The sequence below is a fragment of the Cydia fagiglandana genome, chromosome 1, assembly GCF_963556715.1.
Source record: "Cydia fagiglandana chromosome 1, ilCydFagi1.1, whole genome shotgun sequence".
Taxonomy (NCBI): Eukaryota; Metazoa; Arthropoda; class Insecta; order Lepidoptera; family Tortricidae; genus Cydia; species Cydia fagiglandana.
Genome location: NC_085932.1, coordinates 3,445,531 through 3,461,101, shown reverse-complemented (window position 1 = coordinate 3,461,101; position 15,571 = coordinate 3,445,531). Strand labels below are relative to the sequence as shown.

General features: G+C 38.0%; 2 protein-coding genes across 2 annotated transcripts; both read left to right on the top strand.

Annotated features, from left to right (window-relative positions):
- Positions 1-626: 626 nt before the first annotated feature.
- Positions 627-1,608, top strand: LOC134670267 (histidine-rich glycoprotein-like). The gene has a single exon (XM_063528016.1). It carries the CDS (start codon positions 769-771, stop codon positions 1,501-1,503), a length of 735 nt encoding a protein of 244 aa, XP_063384086.1. The 5' UTR covers positions 627-768; the 3' UTR covers positions 1,504-1,608.
- A 12,731-nt stretch (positions 1,609-14,339) lies between these two features.
- LOC134670258 (histidine-rich glycoprotein-like) lies at positions 14,340-15,218 on the top strand. Its single transcript, XM_063528006.1, has one exon. The coding sequence runs from the start codon at positions 14,355-14,357 to the stop codon at positions 15,138-15,140; it is 786 nt and encodes a 261-aa protein (XP_063384076.1). The 5' UTR covers positions 14,340-14,354; the 3' UTR covers positions 15,141-15,218.
- The last annotated feature ends 353 nt before the right edge of the window (positions 15,219-15,571 follow it).

Here is a 15,571-nt window from a genome sequence, read left to right as displayed (position 1 = left end):
AATATATTTCAAGCAATAACTCCGTGGAAAGGTTGTCGGGATGACCACACAAGTTAATTAAGTATTTGACGTCATCATAAATACACACAATATATCCACCTATTTGTAACGTACTTACATAGTTATAAACAGTAACAAGGTAGTTATAGCAGTGGTTTTGGCTGACATAATCAATTGATATGAAAATGTTACTTCATTCATTATGTTAAGAAATACTGAAACTCAAAATTAGGGTCTCCAATAATAATGTACCTAAAGTAAATTAATGTAAAATGAAAAATAATTATAAAACAAAGTAATCTCGAAACATTGTTTTATTTTGTGTTTAATTAATGTCATTTATATATTCAATTTTAATTGTAATCTATTTGTAATGTGACTTATATTTTTGACGTAATTCGGTACTTATCAAATAAATTGGAATAGGTATAAGTATCTATAAACATCGTACCTAGAGATGTTGCATGACTTGCATGTTACGTGGTCTCTAACATTCAGTTAGACACAATCATCAAGTTTTTTCTTCTGACCAGCAGAGCAGCTGTTATGATAGACTGCTTAAAAATACACTTTTATATTATGTTTTGGATTCTATACATTTTCAAGTGATGTTCTCTATCGGAAATACTAAATTTAACTAAGAGTTCATTACAGTAACCTTGACTCTACTAAGCGACGCAAACTTTCCTAACCGCTTTGCTATCGGTATAAAAGGACATTGCAACTGATGCAGCTATCACTCAACAAGCTCACTTCAGTTGACTAACCATGAGAGTTAGCGTGGTAGTGTTGATCGGTCTAGCGGCGCTGGCCGCCGTCGCCGCCCGGGACATCCGGGAGAAGCGCGACGCCGACCTGGAGCCCGCCGCCTCCCACCACGGCGGCCACTGGGACAAGGGTGGCGGCCACGAGCACCACGGCCACCACCACCACGACCACGGCCACGAGGATCACAAGGGACACAAGGGCCACCATGAGCACCACCACGGCCACAAAGGCCACCACCACCACGAAGGACACAAGGGCCATCACGGCGAACATGGCGGACACAAGAAGCACCACCATCACGATGACGGCTACCATCACCACCACCATCACGGAGAAAAGGGCGACCACGGGCACGGCCACGAGGAGCACGGCCACTGGCACAAGGGCCACGACACCAAGGGACACCACGGCATCGAGAAACACGACGAGTTCAAGAAGGACAAGCACTTCCACGACCACCACGGCCACAAGGGCCACCACGAGCACCACGGCGGACACCACCACGAGGGCGGGTACAAGAAGGGCGGCCACCACCACAAGGGACACAAGCACGGCGGACACCACGAGCACCACCACGGCAAGAAGGGACACCATGAGCACGGCGGTCACCACCACCACCACAAGGGTCACCATGGCGAGGGCGGCCACCACGAGCATCACCATGATCATCATCATCATGGCAAGAAGGGCGGTCACGAGCACCACAAGCACTGGGACCACAAGAAGGGACACTAAACCGTCCTCTGTAACCCCAAAACTGTTGTTAATTGTTGATTTTTTTCTAACGACTGTAAATATTTGTTATGTTTATACAAAGATGAAATATAAAAGTTTTTATTATGTTTACCTATTATTGCTACCTTCCTCAAATATAAATTAAACAATGTCAAAACTATTAAAATCCAAAATACACTCCACTCCCAAAAACACAACAATTACACTCCCAAAAAGAGTAACAAATACAAATCACTTGTGTGGATTAAAGAACTTTAATTGCCTCAAACAACATTTTCTTACAACCATTAAAGTGTTCCATGAGTTTATAAGACAGAAATTCGTTATATAAGTACATACAGGTATATAAATATAAATATGATCCACAGTCTTCACTGCTGATTATATTTGCAAATTAGAAACAAGCTTCGTTGTCACTTCTACCCGAATTATTTAGGTAAACCTAGCTAAAAAGTCTTAAGGTATCAATTAATCAACCCCTGATAACTATCGCAAAACCCCTTTACTGTATTAGAACTAATGATTTCATGTAATCGCTCGTAGTCTAGAATTAAATAAAGCCCTGTAAAGGGCTCTGGTTTATTCTCCTAATGGATAACGCTTTTTCTTTTATCAAAATAACAACATGTTATCGACTAGCACGTATTATTATATAACAAGTATGTACTTAATTATGTAAAAATTGTGTCATGTAATATTACCTGAACTAATAAGAATTCGATAATAAAATCACATAAGTGAGCAGCAGTGATAAATACCGTTTCTTAATGAAAAGGGCAGAGGTAGTTATCAGTTAACTTTGACAGTTTTGTTATTTCTATTCCTGATCATAGGCTCTTTTGGTTCTAAGTAATAGGAGCAAAAAGTGTCTCAAGATTTTTATTTCCATTCTGTCAATTCGATTTTTCATAGACTTTAGCGGTCGTTAATGGGAAGATCAAAACGATGTATGAAAGTGCTGTGACACTTTTTCTCTTCTATTAGGTTCGAAAGAGTTGTGATTCTGACTGAAATAAAATGATAATACCAAAGTTTAAAAAAGGGTCGTGTATGTACAACTTTAAATAAAATGGGCCCATAAGAGCTTAAATAAGGCCCTTTTTGTGCAAGTGTGGATAACTTGTGTACACCAACAAGTAGAACGGCCCGACTAAAATCGGATCGATGTATACTTATAAAAACAGGGTTGTTATAAAAAAACATTAACTGTTAAATATCGGCTTTCAGTGCCTAAGTGCCGGCAAGGGCCCTTGAGCTCGCGTGGCGAAGGGCACTAAATTAAATTAAAAACACGCCTCGGCGAAACTAAACTGCCTATTATTACTTAGTCAGCTTATTTATGATTTATGCCTGATTTTTATTGAAATTCTTGTGTTTTTTTTACTTAGTTTAAGGTTTCATGATAGAGCGATTTTGGAATAGGTACATATTTGTAGTTTATCTTTAAATGTAAAAAATATCATATCGATATGCACCTCATTAATACGATTAACTACATAATACCTATATATTATCATCCAGATAAATACACTCATATATTTATTCAATATTCTATTTAGAAACGGGTCAAACATTCAATACTTATTCGGCAATTTAATAAATGTTCGTATTCGGCCGAATAATTCGGTTAAAGTGCCGAATATTCGGCAAATGGTATATATAGACAGAAAATTTTTATTTAACACCACATTGAAAAATGTTTAAAGACAAATAAGGTAGAAGTACTAGTGTTCGACGCTGCACTAGTATTCAACATGGGCACGTTATGTCAAAGTGACAAGGATTAAATTTGAATACAGAAAATCTTCGCCGTTCAAATTTAACCTTTATTACTTTGACATAAAGTGCCCATGTTGAATACTAGTGCAGCGTCGAGCACGAGTACTTCTACCTTAATGGTTATTGTGTTCGTCTTGTTGCGACACTGTCAAATGTAATCTCCTCCAGAACTTTTCAAGTTATTCTCTGCCAGGTTACGTCTTACCGTTGACATTTAAACGCATGATGAGACATGTTGAACTTGTTTTGATTATACGGCGAGAGTTGAAAATTTATTCGCGAGTGCATTGAATTCTAACCTGGGGGCCTAGCCAAAACACATTTCGAAAAAAGATATCGCTAACGAATCGATAAAAAATGTATGGGAATGACAGGTACCGTAGATGAGTCTGTCGAAAAATATTAACGAATACAAAAATGTTAGCCAAGTTGCAATGTTGTAACGAAACGCAAAACTTTCGTTACCGGGATTCGCCATCTGTCATACATTGCCTAGCCAAGTGACACTTTTGACAAGCGAAATCAAATCGTTATCGCCTACTAGGTGTAGCTACGTAGCGCGAGCTATCCCCTTGCAGATAACTTATCGAAGCACAAGAAAATACCGAATAATAGTGTTTGTAAATTAGAATTTGTAGTAAAAAGCATACTTCAACATCATTGTGGGCGGCGAACAACGCGGAAGTGTCGCTTAGACGCAGGCGCCGTCTGAAAAATCGCCTCTATTGAAACTGCTTAGGAAAGGACTGCTACGATCAAAGGATTGTGGGCCGTACGCAGCATTTCACCCAAAGGATCCAATGTGACCGAGGCGCTGAATATCTACCTATCTATAGTGACAGTGTCATGGAAAAATGGATTATGCACCCACAAATGCAACACGTAACAACGTCCCTACAAAGGTAAGAGCGAGTCAATAACTTATCCCTACTATACCTACTAATAAGTATATAAAATATGTTATTAATGCTAAAATAACAAATGTGTTCCTGTTACGTCATCAAATATAAACCGTTCATCGGTGTAGATTAAATTTGGTACCCATATGCACAATGGCAAGCACTTGTTTTTCAATAGGAAAGTGAATTGAATGTGTAAAGGCAAAGGTATATAGGTAAAGGCTTTACAAATGTAGATAAAGACTCGGGAACAAATGTTCTTCACACAAATAAATGCCCTTCCCGGGAAGCAAAACCATCACCTTCGTAGGCAAGGTCACTAACAACTAGCAATATTGTAGTGTCATCCCATTTTCTTAAATTGATTTGAAAGGGACGAGACTACAGTGTTACTACTTTTTAATTTCTACAATTTCTTGTCGGACTGTACAGTAAGCTCAAGAAGACTTGTGTTGTGGGTACTTAGGGTACTTAGATAACTATATATAGATGGTCAAACCAATTTGTCAGTCAGTAAGAACCAGGAAAACTATACTCATAGTTATCTTTTGGGTGCTAGTACTAGTATATGACAAAGCTAGTATGATTCTCTCTGTCTTTGTTTGAAATGAGACAGTCCTTTGGCAAACTATACTTAAATACATAGACAACACCCATGACTCAGGTACAAAATATCTGTGCTCATTACACAAATTTCCTTACCGGGGATTCAAACTCAGGATTATCAGCTTAACCGGCAAGGTCACTAGTCACTACCAACTAGGCCAGACGGGCTGTTGTCATACATATCTATTATCAACCATATTATTGAAACTTTTTTATATTATGAAACATATTGTATATGACTTCTTTTGGCAGGCACAGGTACAGTCAGCTGAAAAGAAAAGGTACCACCCCTGCATACAAACTTCTATGTAGCGGTGGTACCTTTTCTCTGCAGATGACTGTACCTACACACTATATAAAAATAATCTTAACATATATAGTAACAGCACCAGTCATGGGACATTTAAGAGGAAATTTGGAGTATTTATGATATTTCCCTTATAAATGTAAATGGTCTACCGCTTAGCGTGTTAAAAGATGAAAGTCCTATCCGTCTTTCATGTTTTAGGCGTGTTGTATCAAAGATACTGCAATTAGTTTCCACATATTTAACAAATTAAAACTATGCTTTTTTTCTCCAGTCATGGACACCAAAGTTCCAGTAATGGGCCCCCGGTAATGGACGTGGATCCAGTAATGGGCCCCCTATAATGGACATTGCTCTATCAGTATAAAATATTGAAATGGGGAATAAATTACGGCAAAATAAAACAATTTTTGGTATAAGCTTTTATCGCTGAATGTATTTTTCTTTCCACAGCCAATTATTATTGTATTAGTTCCATCGAGACAATTCTAATATACCCTAACACAATTAGTTAGGGTTTAATGCGATAAAGTTCCCATGGCCGCCTCCTGTCTCCATCATCAGATCAGGTCCATGTTATCATAATATTGCATTATCATCCGATTTGCATACTTAATACTTAATAATAAATACTTACACAAAATTTCAACTGAATCGGAAATCGAAAAGTGGCTCAAATTCAGCTACCAAGATTGGACCCACACTAACTAACAGGGCAAGTTAAATAAAAGTTTGGAAAAACGATATTAATTTATCCGAAGTCCGAGAATACCTCCTGATTGACATATTTCTTAACTACATTTTATTTCTGTATTGTTTAAACATGAAATTATGGCATAGCAAGCATCATTCTGTCATTTGTCCCATCATAGGAGGTACGCAGTTTTACAGCTCCTATAATGGGATTGGGCCAAATACCACTATTATTTTACATCTGTGGAGTCACAACATAGTGTGTTGTATACCTTATCTCATGGTAAATGCAATTAACAAAACACATTCTAGTTTTCATCACGTATTAATTATTTAAAATTTAATAAATTAACTCACCTCTCTTAGCGAAGTTGTTAAGAATTTGTAGTGGTATTTTTTTTCAGTGACACGACAACTTTTAGGTTGACGCCAATTTCTTAAAAAACAACCAAATTTAATAAAACTTAAAACTGAAACAGCTCTAGGACTCTTATTTATGATAATATACAGCCAGTGTTTATAAACTACTTTTAGATACTTATTTTAGAGGAATTATGTTTTTTTGTCCCATTACTGGTTCCACGTCCATTATAGGGTCCACTACTATACTTACACAAAACATTTAGTTTTTTTTGTCATATGACTGGTAGAGAATAAGTGTTATAACCAAATGTTACAAAGTTTGTTGAAAAACTAATCATTCATTTTGTTTCAGGTGACTTGGATTTTGGATATTCATTGCAGCCTTGGCATATGAACCAATACTTTATGGTGCTCCAAAGCCAGGGTCAAGGGAAGAAACTATGTCACATGTACAACCACAAAAATATATTGAGTGTTGTTTTACTGTTTTTAAACACTGTACATAATATATGTACAAACATGGCTACTGTTTTCATGCTGCCCGCAAAAAATACCTGCTGCATCTTTCATTAACAGATTTTCAATAAAATAAATTAATTTTTTAACCCAATCATAGTTTCATTTATTTATGGTGGTTACCACCTTAACTTTTGGTATGCTTAGGAGCAGATCTGCTCCCATGTACTTACCTATATTCAACTTTAAAAAAAGCATTAATTTTTAAAAGTTGTCCTTATAAAACGACCGGTCTGGCCTAGTGGGTATTGACCCTGCCTGCTAAGCCGATGGTCCTGGGTTCGAATCCCAGTAAGGGCATTTATTTGTGTGATGAACACTAATATTTGTTCCTGAGTCATGGGTGTTTTCTATGTATATAAGTATGTGTATAGTCCCCAATATTTATTTATTTATTTTATTTTATTTTATTATGATTGATATATAAATTACAAATTTTTGACAGGAGCATACAAAAGGTTAAATATGAACAAAAAGCAAAGACAGTAGGTAATAAAAAAATAATATTAAGTAACAATATGATTTATTAGTTTTGGTTTCACAGGCAGCTTTTATCTTATCTAATGCATAACATCTATGTATTCAATGTCCGCTTGACTTTTGTTAATTTCGAAAATTTTTGAAGTCTATGAAGTAAATGATTTCACTGAGGTTACACTGATTCGGGCAAACCTGTCCACAATTTCACTTCACAGTTTGAATCATTACTAACGCTTAAAGTATTGTCTCTTCTGGTCAAGTAAGCCAGCAGTGCATGTCCTTAGCACTGGTAACTGCCATGAAGATTGCAGCGGCAGCTTTGACTGTACTTGCCAACTTGGCGAGGACTTCTCAGCGTGGAAGAAGAGCCCGCGGAGCCCGCTCTTGCCCGCTCTGGCTGCACCGCCGCCTTGGTTGGGGCTGCGGGGACGACGGCTGTCTGAAATTGTTAAACTTTAGGTCAAAATTATATGCAATTAACAACACACTCTTCAAAAATTACACTATATAGAGTTATTTTATCACGAAATTGTGATTAACTAAGTTAGAAAAATACCAAAATATTTAATTTGCTTACCGATAAAACAATTATTTTCTCCAAAATTAGATTCGCTGTTCACTTGACACTCTTGACAGCTGACAGATGACGTTTCTTGACGGTTTTGAACGAGAACCACAGACAAAAATTAATTTTTACCGACTTGGCGCGTCGAATGAGCGTTAACTAAAAAGATTGCCTCTTGGCTAGGTTATTATAAACATTATCGACCAGTCGCTCGCGATCGTAGAGATCGAATCGACACGGAGCGAATGTAATTTGGCTACGGGCCCTGTTTATTTTTAGGAAATTTCCTAAGAATCGGTTAAACTTTAGCTGCTAAAGTAGGAACATCATTTAAGCGTTTTAGAATGGTACCTATATTAGAATGTTTTCCATATACATATCCATATAGTTCGGCCGAATATTCGTATTCGGCAAACTCCATATATCTCAAACGGACACGCCGGGATGTATTTTAAATTCAACATACGTGGTATAATCCGTTTAAATCCTTTTATTTCATGATATCATATTTTATTTATCTTTACCGTTTTTTTACTTCCAATTTGGTTGCGCATATTTAATAAGGAAGCCCCGAAGACCGATACCCGATACTAAATCATATAAGGATAAGGCGAGGCACGCCCAGAAACATTTGTGATACTTTAAAAATTATAAATATTTTATCTTCTAACTATCGGCATACATTACACGATTACATAAATATCCTTCTGTGAATCGAATCTAAAACACCACCAAATCAACATAGGCACTTCGCCTTAAACAAAATCAAGTTTGAATGCGAATAATCCATTAAACCGTTTAAAGTGGCCAGTGGTATCAATAGCCCGATAAGTCGAGCTTGTGGGCGTCGAGAGTTCGAGAGATAGCCGACTGCAACTTACACGGCTTATACTCTATCGTATAGCAGGCCAACTCGGACTTAACGATTTGTTGAGGTTTTGACCATCCTTTAATACGACCTTGGCTCACGCTATCTCGGTTTCACTTATGTGCACGTATATATCAATAAAAAGTTTGATTCAGAATCGGCCTCTAGCGTTCGAACGAAATTAAGCTTCGATAACAACTCTTTAAACAGTTAGACTAAACTGAGTGTACTTCTGTAGTTTTGTAGAGCGTTGTCAATACTTGTCAGAAAAACATTGGTGAGAATGAGATTGGTGGAATTGGTGAGACCTATGTATGTGAATTATTTTCCGTCTTGTGTGTTCCACCGAAGTGTCTAAGTATTTATCAGATTTTGGCGAATGAGACGTCAACAGATTAATTTTTAATGTTTTTTACCCGACTACGGCAACGCAAAAGGAGGGTTATGATATTATGCTGGCTACATACGGTATGCTGCACACATGACATTTCATACATCATTTTACACTTAGGTACATACGTAATTAGTTTGCTTTAATGTTTTCAGGCGTATTGCTTGTTTATACAAATTACTCGATTCAAATACATGCACGAACTCATTTGTCAAATTAGAATATTACTTAAAGAACATAAATAGGGTAAATCGTCAATTATTGGCCACTGTGTAATAACTGGCCACTTTGTACTAAACACAAATGAATTAACAGAATTCATTTTAAGTATAAGGTGCCAATAACTGGCCACCCTCCAATAACTAGCAACTTATACTAAAATTAATTCTGTTTATAAATTATATAATAGAAATCATTTTTAGTACCTATAAGGTGGCCAGTAATTGACGATTTACCGTACTACCCCCCATATGTCGTCTCGCAGCGTGCCAATCACAGATGTATTAATCTATAATAATATACCTATATATTTACATATAGACGTTTGATCAAATAAAGCAATGAGTAGGCAAAAATATCTGTAGATTTTCGGCTCCCTCTCATATGCATACAGACAGAAGCATGATAAATGATTCGGAGATACACTCGCCTCGGCAAATATGTACGCTTCACATTGTCAATAATTACACGTAAAATGGGCATATCGTGCTTAAAAAATCTCTGTCAAAAGAAAAATGTGATAACATTGATAATAACAGTAAGTATCATCATCATTCATCATTTCAGCCTATATATGTCCCACTGCTGAGCACAGGCCTCCTCTCATGCGCGAGAGGGCTTGGGCTATAGTCCCCACGCTAGCCCAATGCGGATTGGGGACTTCACATACACCTTTGAATTTCTTCGCAGATGTATGCAGGTTTCCTCACGATGTTTTCCTTCACCGAAAAGCTAGTGGTAAATATCAAATGATATTTCGTACATAAGTTCCGAAAAACTCATTGGTACGAGCCAGGATTTGAACCCGCGACCTCCGGATTGAAAGTCAGGCGTCATATCCACTCGACCACCACTATAAATTAATATCAAGTAAGTATATAATTACTTAATAATTATATAAATATGGGAAGCAAACAGACTTACTCCGTTTCAACTTTGAGTAGCCGTGTGAGATACGAGATTTTTTGCAAAGTATAAGTAGTGACCATAAGTAACGCCATGGGAATGTTGTTACAGTGACGAACCTACTGTACCTATAGGTACTTAATAGTAATGTAAACTAATAACCGGCCAAGTGCGAGTCGGACTCGCGTTCCAAGGGTTCCGTACATTACACAATTTTTAAAAATGTATTTTTTTATATGAAACGTGAGTGAAATCTCTTTAAAAAATCCGTAGGGGTCGGATCAAAAACTAAGTAAGTCCGACTCACGCTTGACTGTACATTTCTAATAGATTTTCCTGTCATCTATAGGTAAAGACCTATTTGATGTAAGTTTTTCAAAATTTTAGACTCAGTAGTTTCGGAGATAAAGGGGGGAATGGTCATTTTTTGCCTATTCTCTTGAATTACTTCTAAACTGTTTATTCGAAAATTATATAAAAAAAATATATTTGAGATCCTTACAATAAGCTCTTTCATTTGATATGTAACATGATATAGTTTGAAAAACTTTATTTTTTAATTTTCTCATTTACCCCCCAAACGTGGCCCCCATGTTTAAAATTCATTTGTTTATGTTACATGTCCGTATTTGGGTCACAAACTTACATATGTGTACCAAATTTCAACTTAATTGGTCCAGTAGTTCCGGAGAAAATCGGCTGTGACAGACGGACAGACAGACAGACAGACGCACGAGTGATCCTATAAGGGTTCCGTTTTTTTTCCTTTTGAGGTACGGAACCCTAAAAATCAATAAATATAAATCCGTTATTTATTAATTTATAAAATACATTTATTTACAATTTAAAAAATATTTCCGCTCTTCTTACAATTTACAGGCGTTGATGAAAAGGCAGCTAAAAGGTTTACCACAAACCACAAACATTTTTAGTAAAACTTATTTTCAGCCTTATTAGAGTTTCTAACTTCCGACTAACAGTTTCAATAGTAACCACTGGCTTTTCATATTGCCGTAGCCATGAATGCCGCTACAGTGAAGAAAATGCCGCGGTACTCCCTGCGGCGCAACACACGTCGGGGTGTTCGAGCACCGAAGTGAGCAAATGCATAAATAGAATCCCAGCAAAAACATTACATGTAAAAAGATGCAAGTCTCGCGACGCCATTCTTCTACTACAAAAAGTTTCGAGATGTAATGTGAAACCAAGTCGGTTATTTTAGTCAGTGCTGTGATGTTAAAACCGTATTAATAAGATATCTTTAATTTTTAATACGTATAGGTAGGGTTTGCAATCCGGATCCGAAATGTATGAAATTATCCGGATCTGGATCCGGATCCACGGATCTTCCCATACATTTCGGATCCGTCGTGCAAACCCTACGTATAGGTAATGATGGCCATCGCACGGCTGCATAATGACATACGGATCATCGTCAACTATTAAAAATTATTCTAATAAAATAAAACACATGTTTTTGATGGGATCTCATCTCTTTTTGTAGGTAGTTCTTCTTTTCAGGTACTTCTTATACGTCATCTACTCGTACCATTTTTCTCAAAGCTCATACTCATGCCCATCCCACAACTCCCACACCATACCCGCACTCATACCGATGGCATATTCATATCCTTACCATACTCATAGCCATACCATACTCATGCTATACACATATAATAACTGTACATATCTTAATACTCACGTCGTACATCACAGACCTTTACCTACTTGACCTACTATTTGTACGAACTGCAACAGTAACTTTGTAATGGCATATATTTATATGGGACAACAAACTTACTTATGCAGTTCTTGAATCTTTTAAACGTGACTGATATTGCAATATTTTTAGGTTTTCTATGGCTTGATACGCTGAAAACTATCTATGTTTAAAATTTGAAGCTTGTGGGCAAAGGATAGGCATAGCTATTCAGCGTGGGAATGTAGCCAGCCTTATGGGCACCCTTCCGCAGGGGAAAGATCTGGGGGACCTAAGGTAGGTGGGTAAGTTTTATTTATTTATTTTATTAGTTTTAGTTTTAATTTATTTAGTTTATACTTAATTTTAATAATAGTTTGTATAAGTTTTGTTATTAAAGAATACACTTATTTATTAGCTTGTGGGTATGCTAGAAATACCTTAGAATTATGATGATTGGTGAGTGTGTCAGTGTCGAAATTAAGGAACTTTGACGTACAATAATTCTTAAACTACAAGTTCAAATTGAATGTTTTTGAGATTATATGTAAAGTATATTAAGCCCTATATGTCACTGAAAATTCAGGGTTCTAGGTTTAACCAGCACAAAATTACAGGACGTCGAAAATGGCCTGAATCGCTTCGAGAAAAGGATGGTACGGCCGTGCCTCTTTGTTTTGCTCGACTTGGCGGCGGCACTGCCGTGCCCCCAGATAACTAGTCGAATCAACCCTTAACCTCCCGAGGGCGATACAAGCGCATACTCGTCTACAACATCGATAAGCTAGAAGTGCATGTGTTGTACAGTCAACAACAGAGCTATGAATACAGGCAAAGTGTCAAAAATATGTATACAGTACTTTATTTCCTGTACTTTAAGGTCGTGTATACTTATTTTTGGCACTTTGCCTGTATTCATAGCTCTGTTGTTGACTGTACGAGTAGCAATATTACATTTTGTACTTTTCACGCTTTACTTAGGTTATTTTAGTGGACTCATAATCGAGCTTTTCAATCTTGTACCAAAGGCCACTCAGCAAGCTTTGTAGCCTTAACACGGACCCTCGACTGAAACACAGGCCAAACAAAATGTCGCCAATTAGGCACCACTGGCACCAGGTATTTAGCCGCGAAAGGGCACGGGCGGGCGCAGTTCCAACTCAAACATAATTACCTCCACACGAAAGCTTTCTCACAGGTCAGTTACTGGTTACTGCTGTCGCCTACCGAGTGTATAACTCGGGTGCATAAGTAGCGTTTTAGTAGACGCGCGGGAATCAACCAATGGCATTGGTTGGATTGGTCCAGCTGAGCGGAGAACATATTTAGATTGCAACTAATGCTATCGGTTGGTTTTCTAACTTCTCCGCCTTAGTGAATAGGCATCCTAGTAAAAATCAGAACACATCTAAATATTAGGCAAGAAGTATGGTAACATCACCATTTCAGTATCCGTTGAGTATCAAACTAGGCTAAGCCTGTATCCTGGGGTTCATTAACTAATGATGTGATTATTATACCGGGTGTGGCCTGTAATATAAGCAAAAAATTAAACTGTAGGCTGTACTCCTCATACTGACCAACATTTGTTCAGCGACTTTTAAAAATAACTTGTGGTTTGATTTTTAATACACTTTAAAGTTTATTCTAAGACGCAATGTATTGCGTATTTTGTTATGTTTAAGGCGTGACAAGCAACGTCAATCACAATGATATGGCAGGACGATGGCGTCCATTGAAGATAATATTTATTTTGTATGAAAAATAGAGAATATAAATAATTCATAATTTTTAAAAGTTGTTGAACGAAAGTGTCACCGTTTGAGGATTACAATCTATCTTTTAATTATTTGCTCGTGTTACAGGCCACACCCGGTATAAGTCAATTAACCACTGGCGGTGGTAGATACTTGGTGACCATAATCCAGTTGTAATTGATAATTTTTATCTCTAGAGTCTTATAATACTGGTTTGTAGCGATGCGCTCTGTATGCTATGGGATTAACAGCGTTTATTGAAGCGGAACTTCATGCTGATGTTTATAACAGCATTATTGATTATTTAATAATAACTAGAAATTGCCCGGCGTTCCTGGAAGGAAACATGTGTATCCTGTTTAATTCATAGACTCCATAGCCTGTTGTTGTTGTTGTTGTTATTCCGATAAAGTAAAAATTATAAAACAAGTAATATACTATAAGTGGCTAATTAATTAAAATGCCATCTGTAAAATATGAAGTAGGTAGATTCTTCTCATCTCTTCTTGTGCTTCTGTAATAACCTACCCTGATCCAAATATAGTCAAAATTTACCTACATAACTATCATTACCAATTTTAAAACCTTTCTATAAAGAGACCACATTCCTAAATAATATACAAGTATACTCGTAGTTAAGAGTTCTTGTTTAGAGAAGAGAGTATATTCCTATTTATAAAATCAATCTATCTTGTCAATAAACTGTTAGAGCATTTGTTTGACCTTGACAATAATGTAAGCGCAATCACCGGAACCCGGCTGCAATTCGTTGCCCAACAGTGGCACCGAGAAAACAAGCCACAATGTCTATAAAACGTGGACGCGGCAACCCCGTCACAACAGAACGCAACCGAGCCGCAGCCATGCAGGCGATCCCGTTACTGGTGTGTCTGGTGGCCCTCGTGGCCCTCACCAGCGGCCGCGACCTGCGCGAGAAGCGCGCCGCCGACCTCGAGCCTGCCGCCTCCCACCACCACGAGAAGGGCGGTGGACACGAGCACCACGCGCACCACCACCACGACCACGGCGGTAAAGGACACAAGGGCTACAAGGGCCACCACCATCACGAGCACGGCAAGAAGGGCCACCACCACCACGAGGGACACAAGGGACACCATGACGAGCACGGCGGGCACAAGAAACACCATCACCACGACGACGGCCACCATCACGAACACCACCACGGCGAGAAAGGAGAAAAGGGCCACGGCTTCGAAGAGAAAGGTCACTACCACAAGGGACACTCCACCAAGGGACACCACGGGGTCCACAAAGTAGACGAGTTCAAGAAAGACAAACACTTCCATGATCACCACGGCGAGAAGGGCCACCACGAGCACCACGGAGGCCACCACGAGGAGCACGGCCACAAGAAGGGCGGCCACCACCACCATGGACACAAGCACCACGGTCACCACGAGCACCACCACGGCAAGAAGGGCCATCACGAGAAGGGAGGACACCACCACGACCATAAGGGACACCATGATGAGGGCGGCCACCACGAGCACCATCACCATCATCATGATCATGGCAAGAAGGGCGGACACGAGGACCACAAGCACTGGGGATTCAAGAAAGGGCACTAAACCAAAGTCATTAAATTTAGGCGTAGATAATTTGTTATTTTTTTTACTACAATATACATTATTGTATACGTCAATAAATTAATACCTATTGTTGAAATACGTACGAATGCTGTTTTAATTTATTTATTGATGTTAGTAGTGTTATTTATCATGAGTATTTTCAAAAAATACATCTGACAATGTTCATCAATGTTGTTTTTTTTTTCTATTAATAATCAAGAATACTTTTAAATCAAGCCAAACAATGACAATTAGTAGTATTTAGTAGTTACTTGCAATCGACACAAGATTGTCTTAACCTCGTATTTGTGTCTGTGGCCCTTGCCCTGACCGAATTTTTAGTCATCTTTTTTGAGAACGATTTTTTGCTGCTCTAATTATAACACAACACAAGTGTGACTCACAATTTTTGACCGCCACACGTATAAAAA

Bases quoted from the DNA above. Each gene is read 5' to 3' on its own strand.
- LOC134670267 (XM_063528016.1), top strand. From the start codon at position 769: ATGAGAGTTAGCGTGGTAGTGTTGATCGGTCTAGCGGCGCTGGCCGCC.
- LOC134670258 (XM_063528006.1), top strand. From the start codon at position 14,355: ATGTCTATAAAACGTGGACGCGGCAACCCCGTCACAACAGAACGCAAC.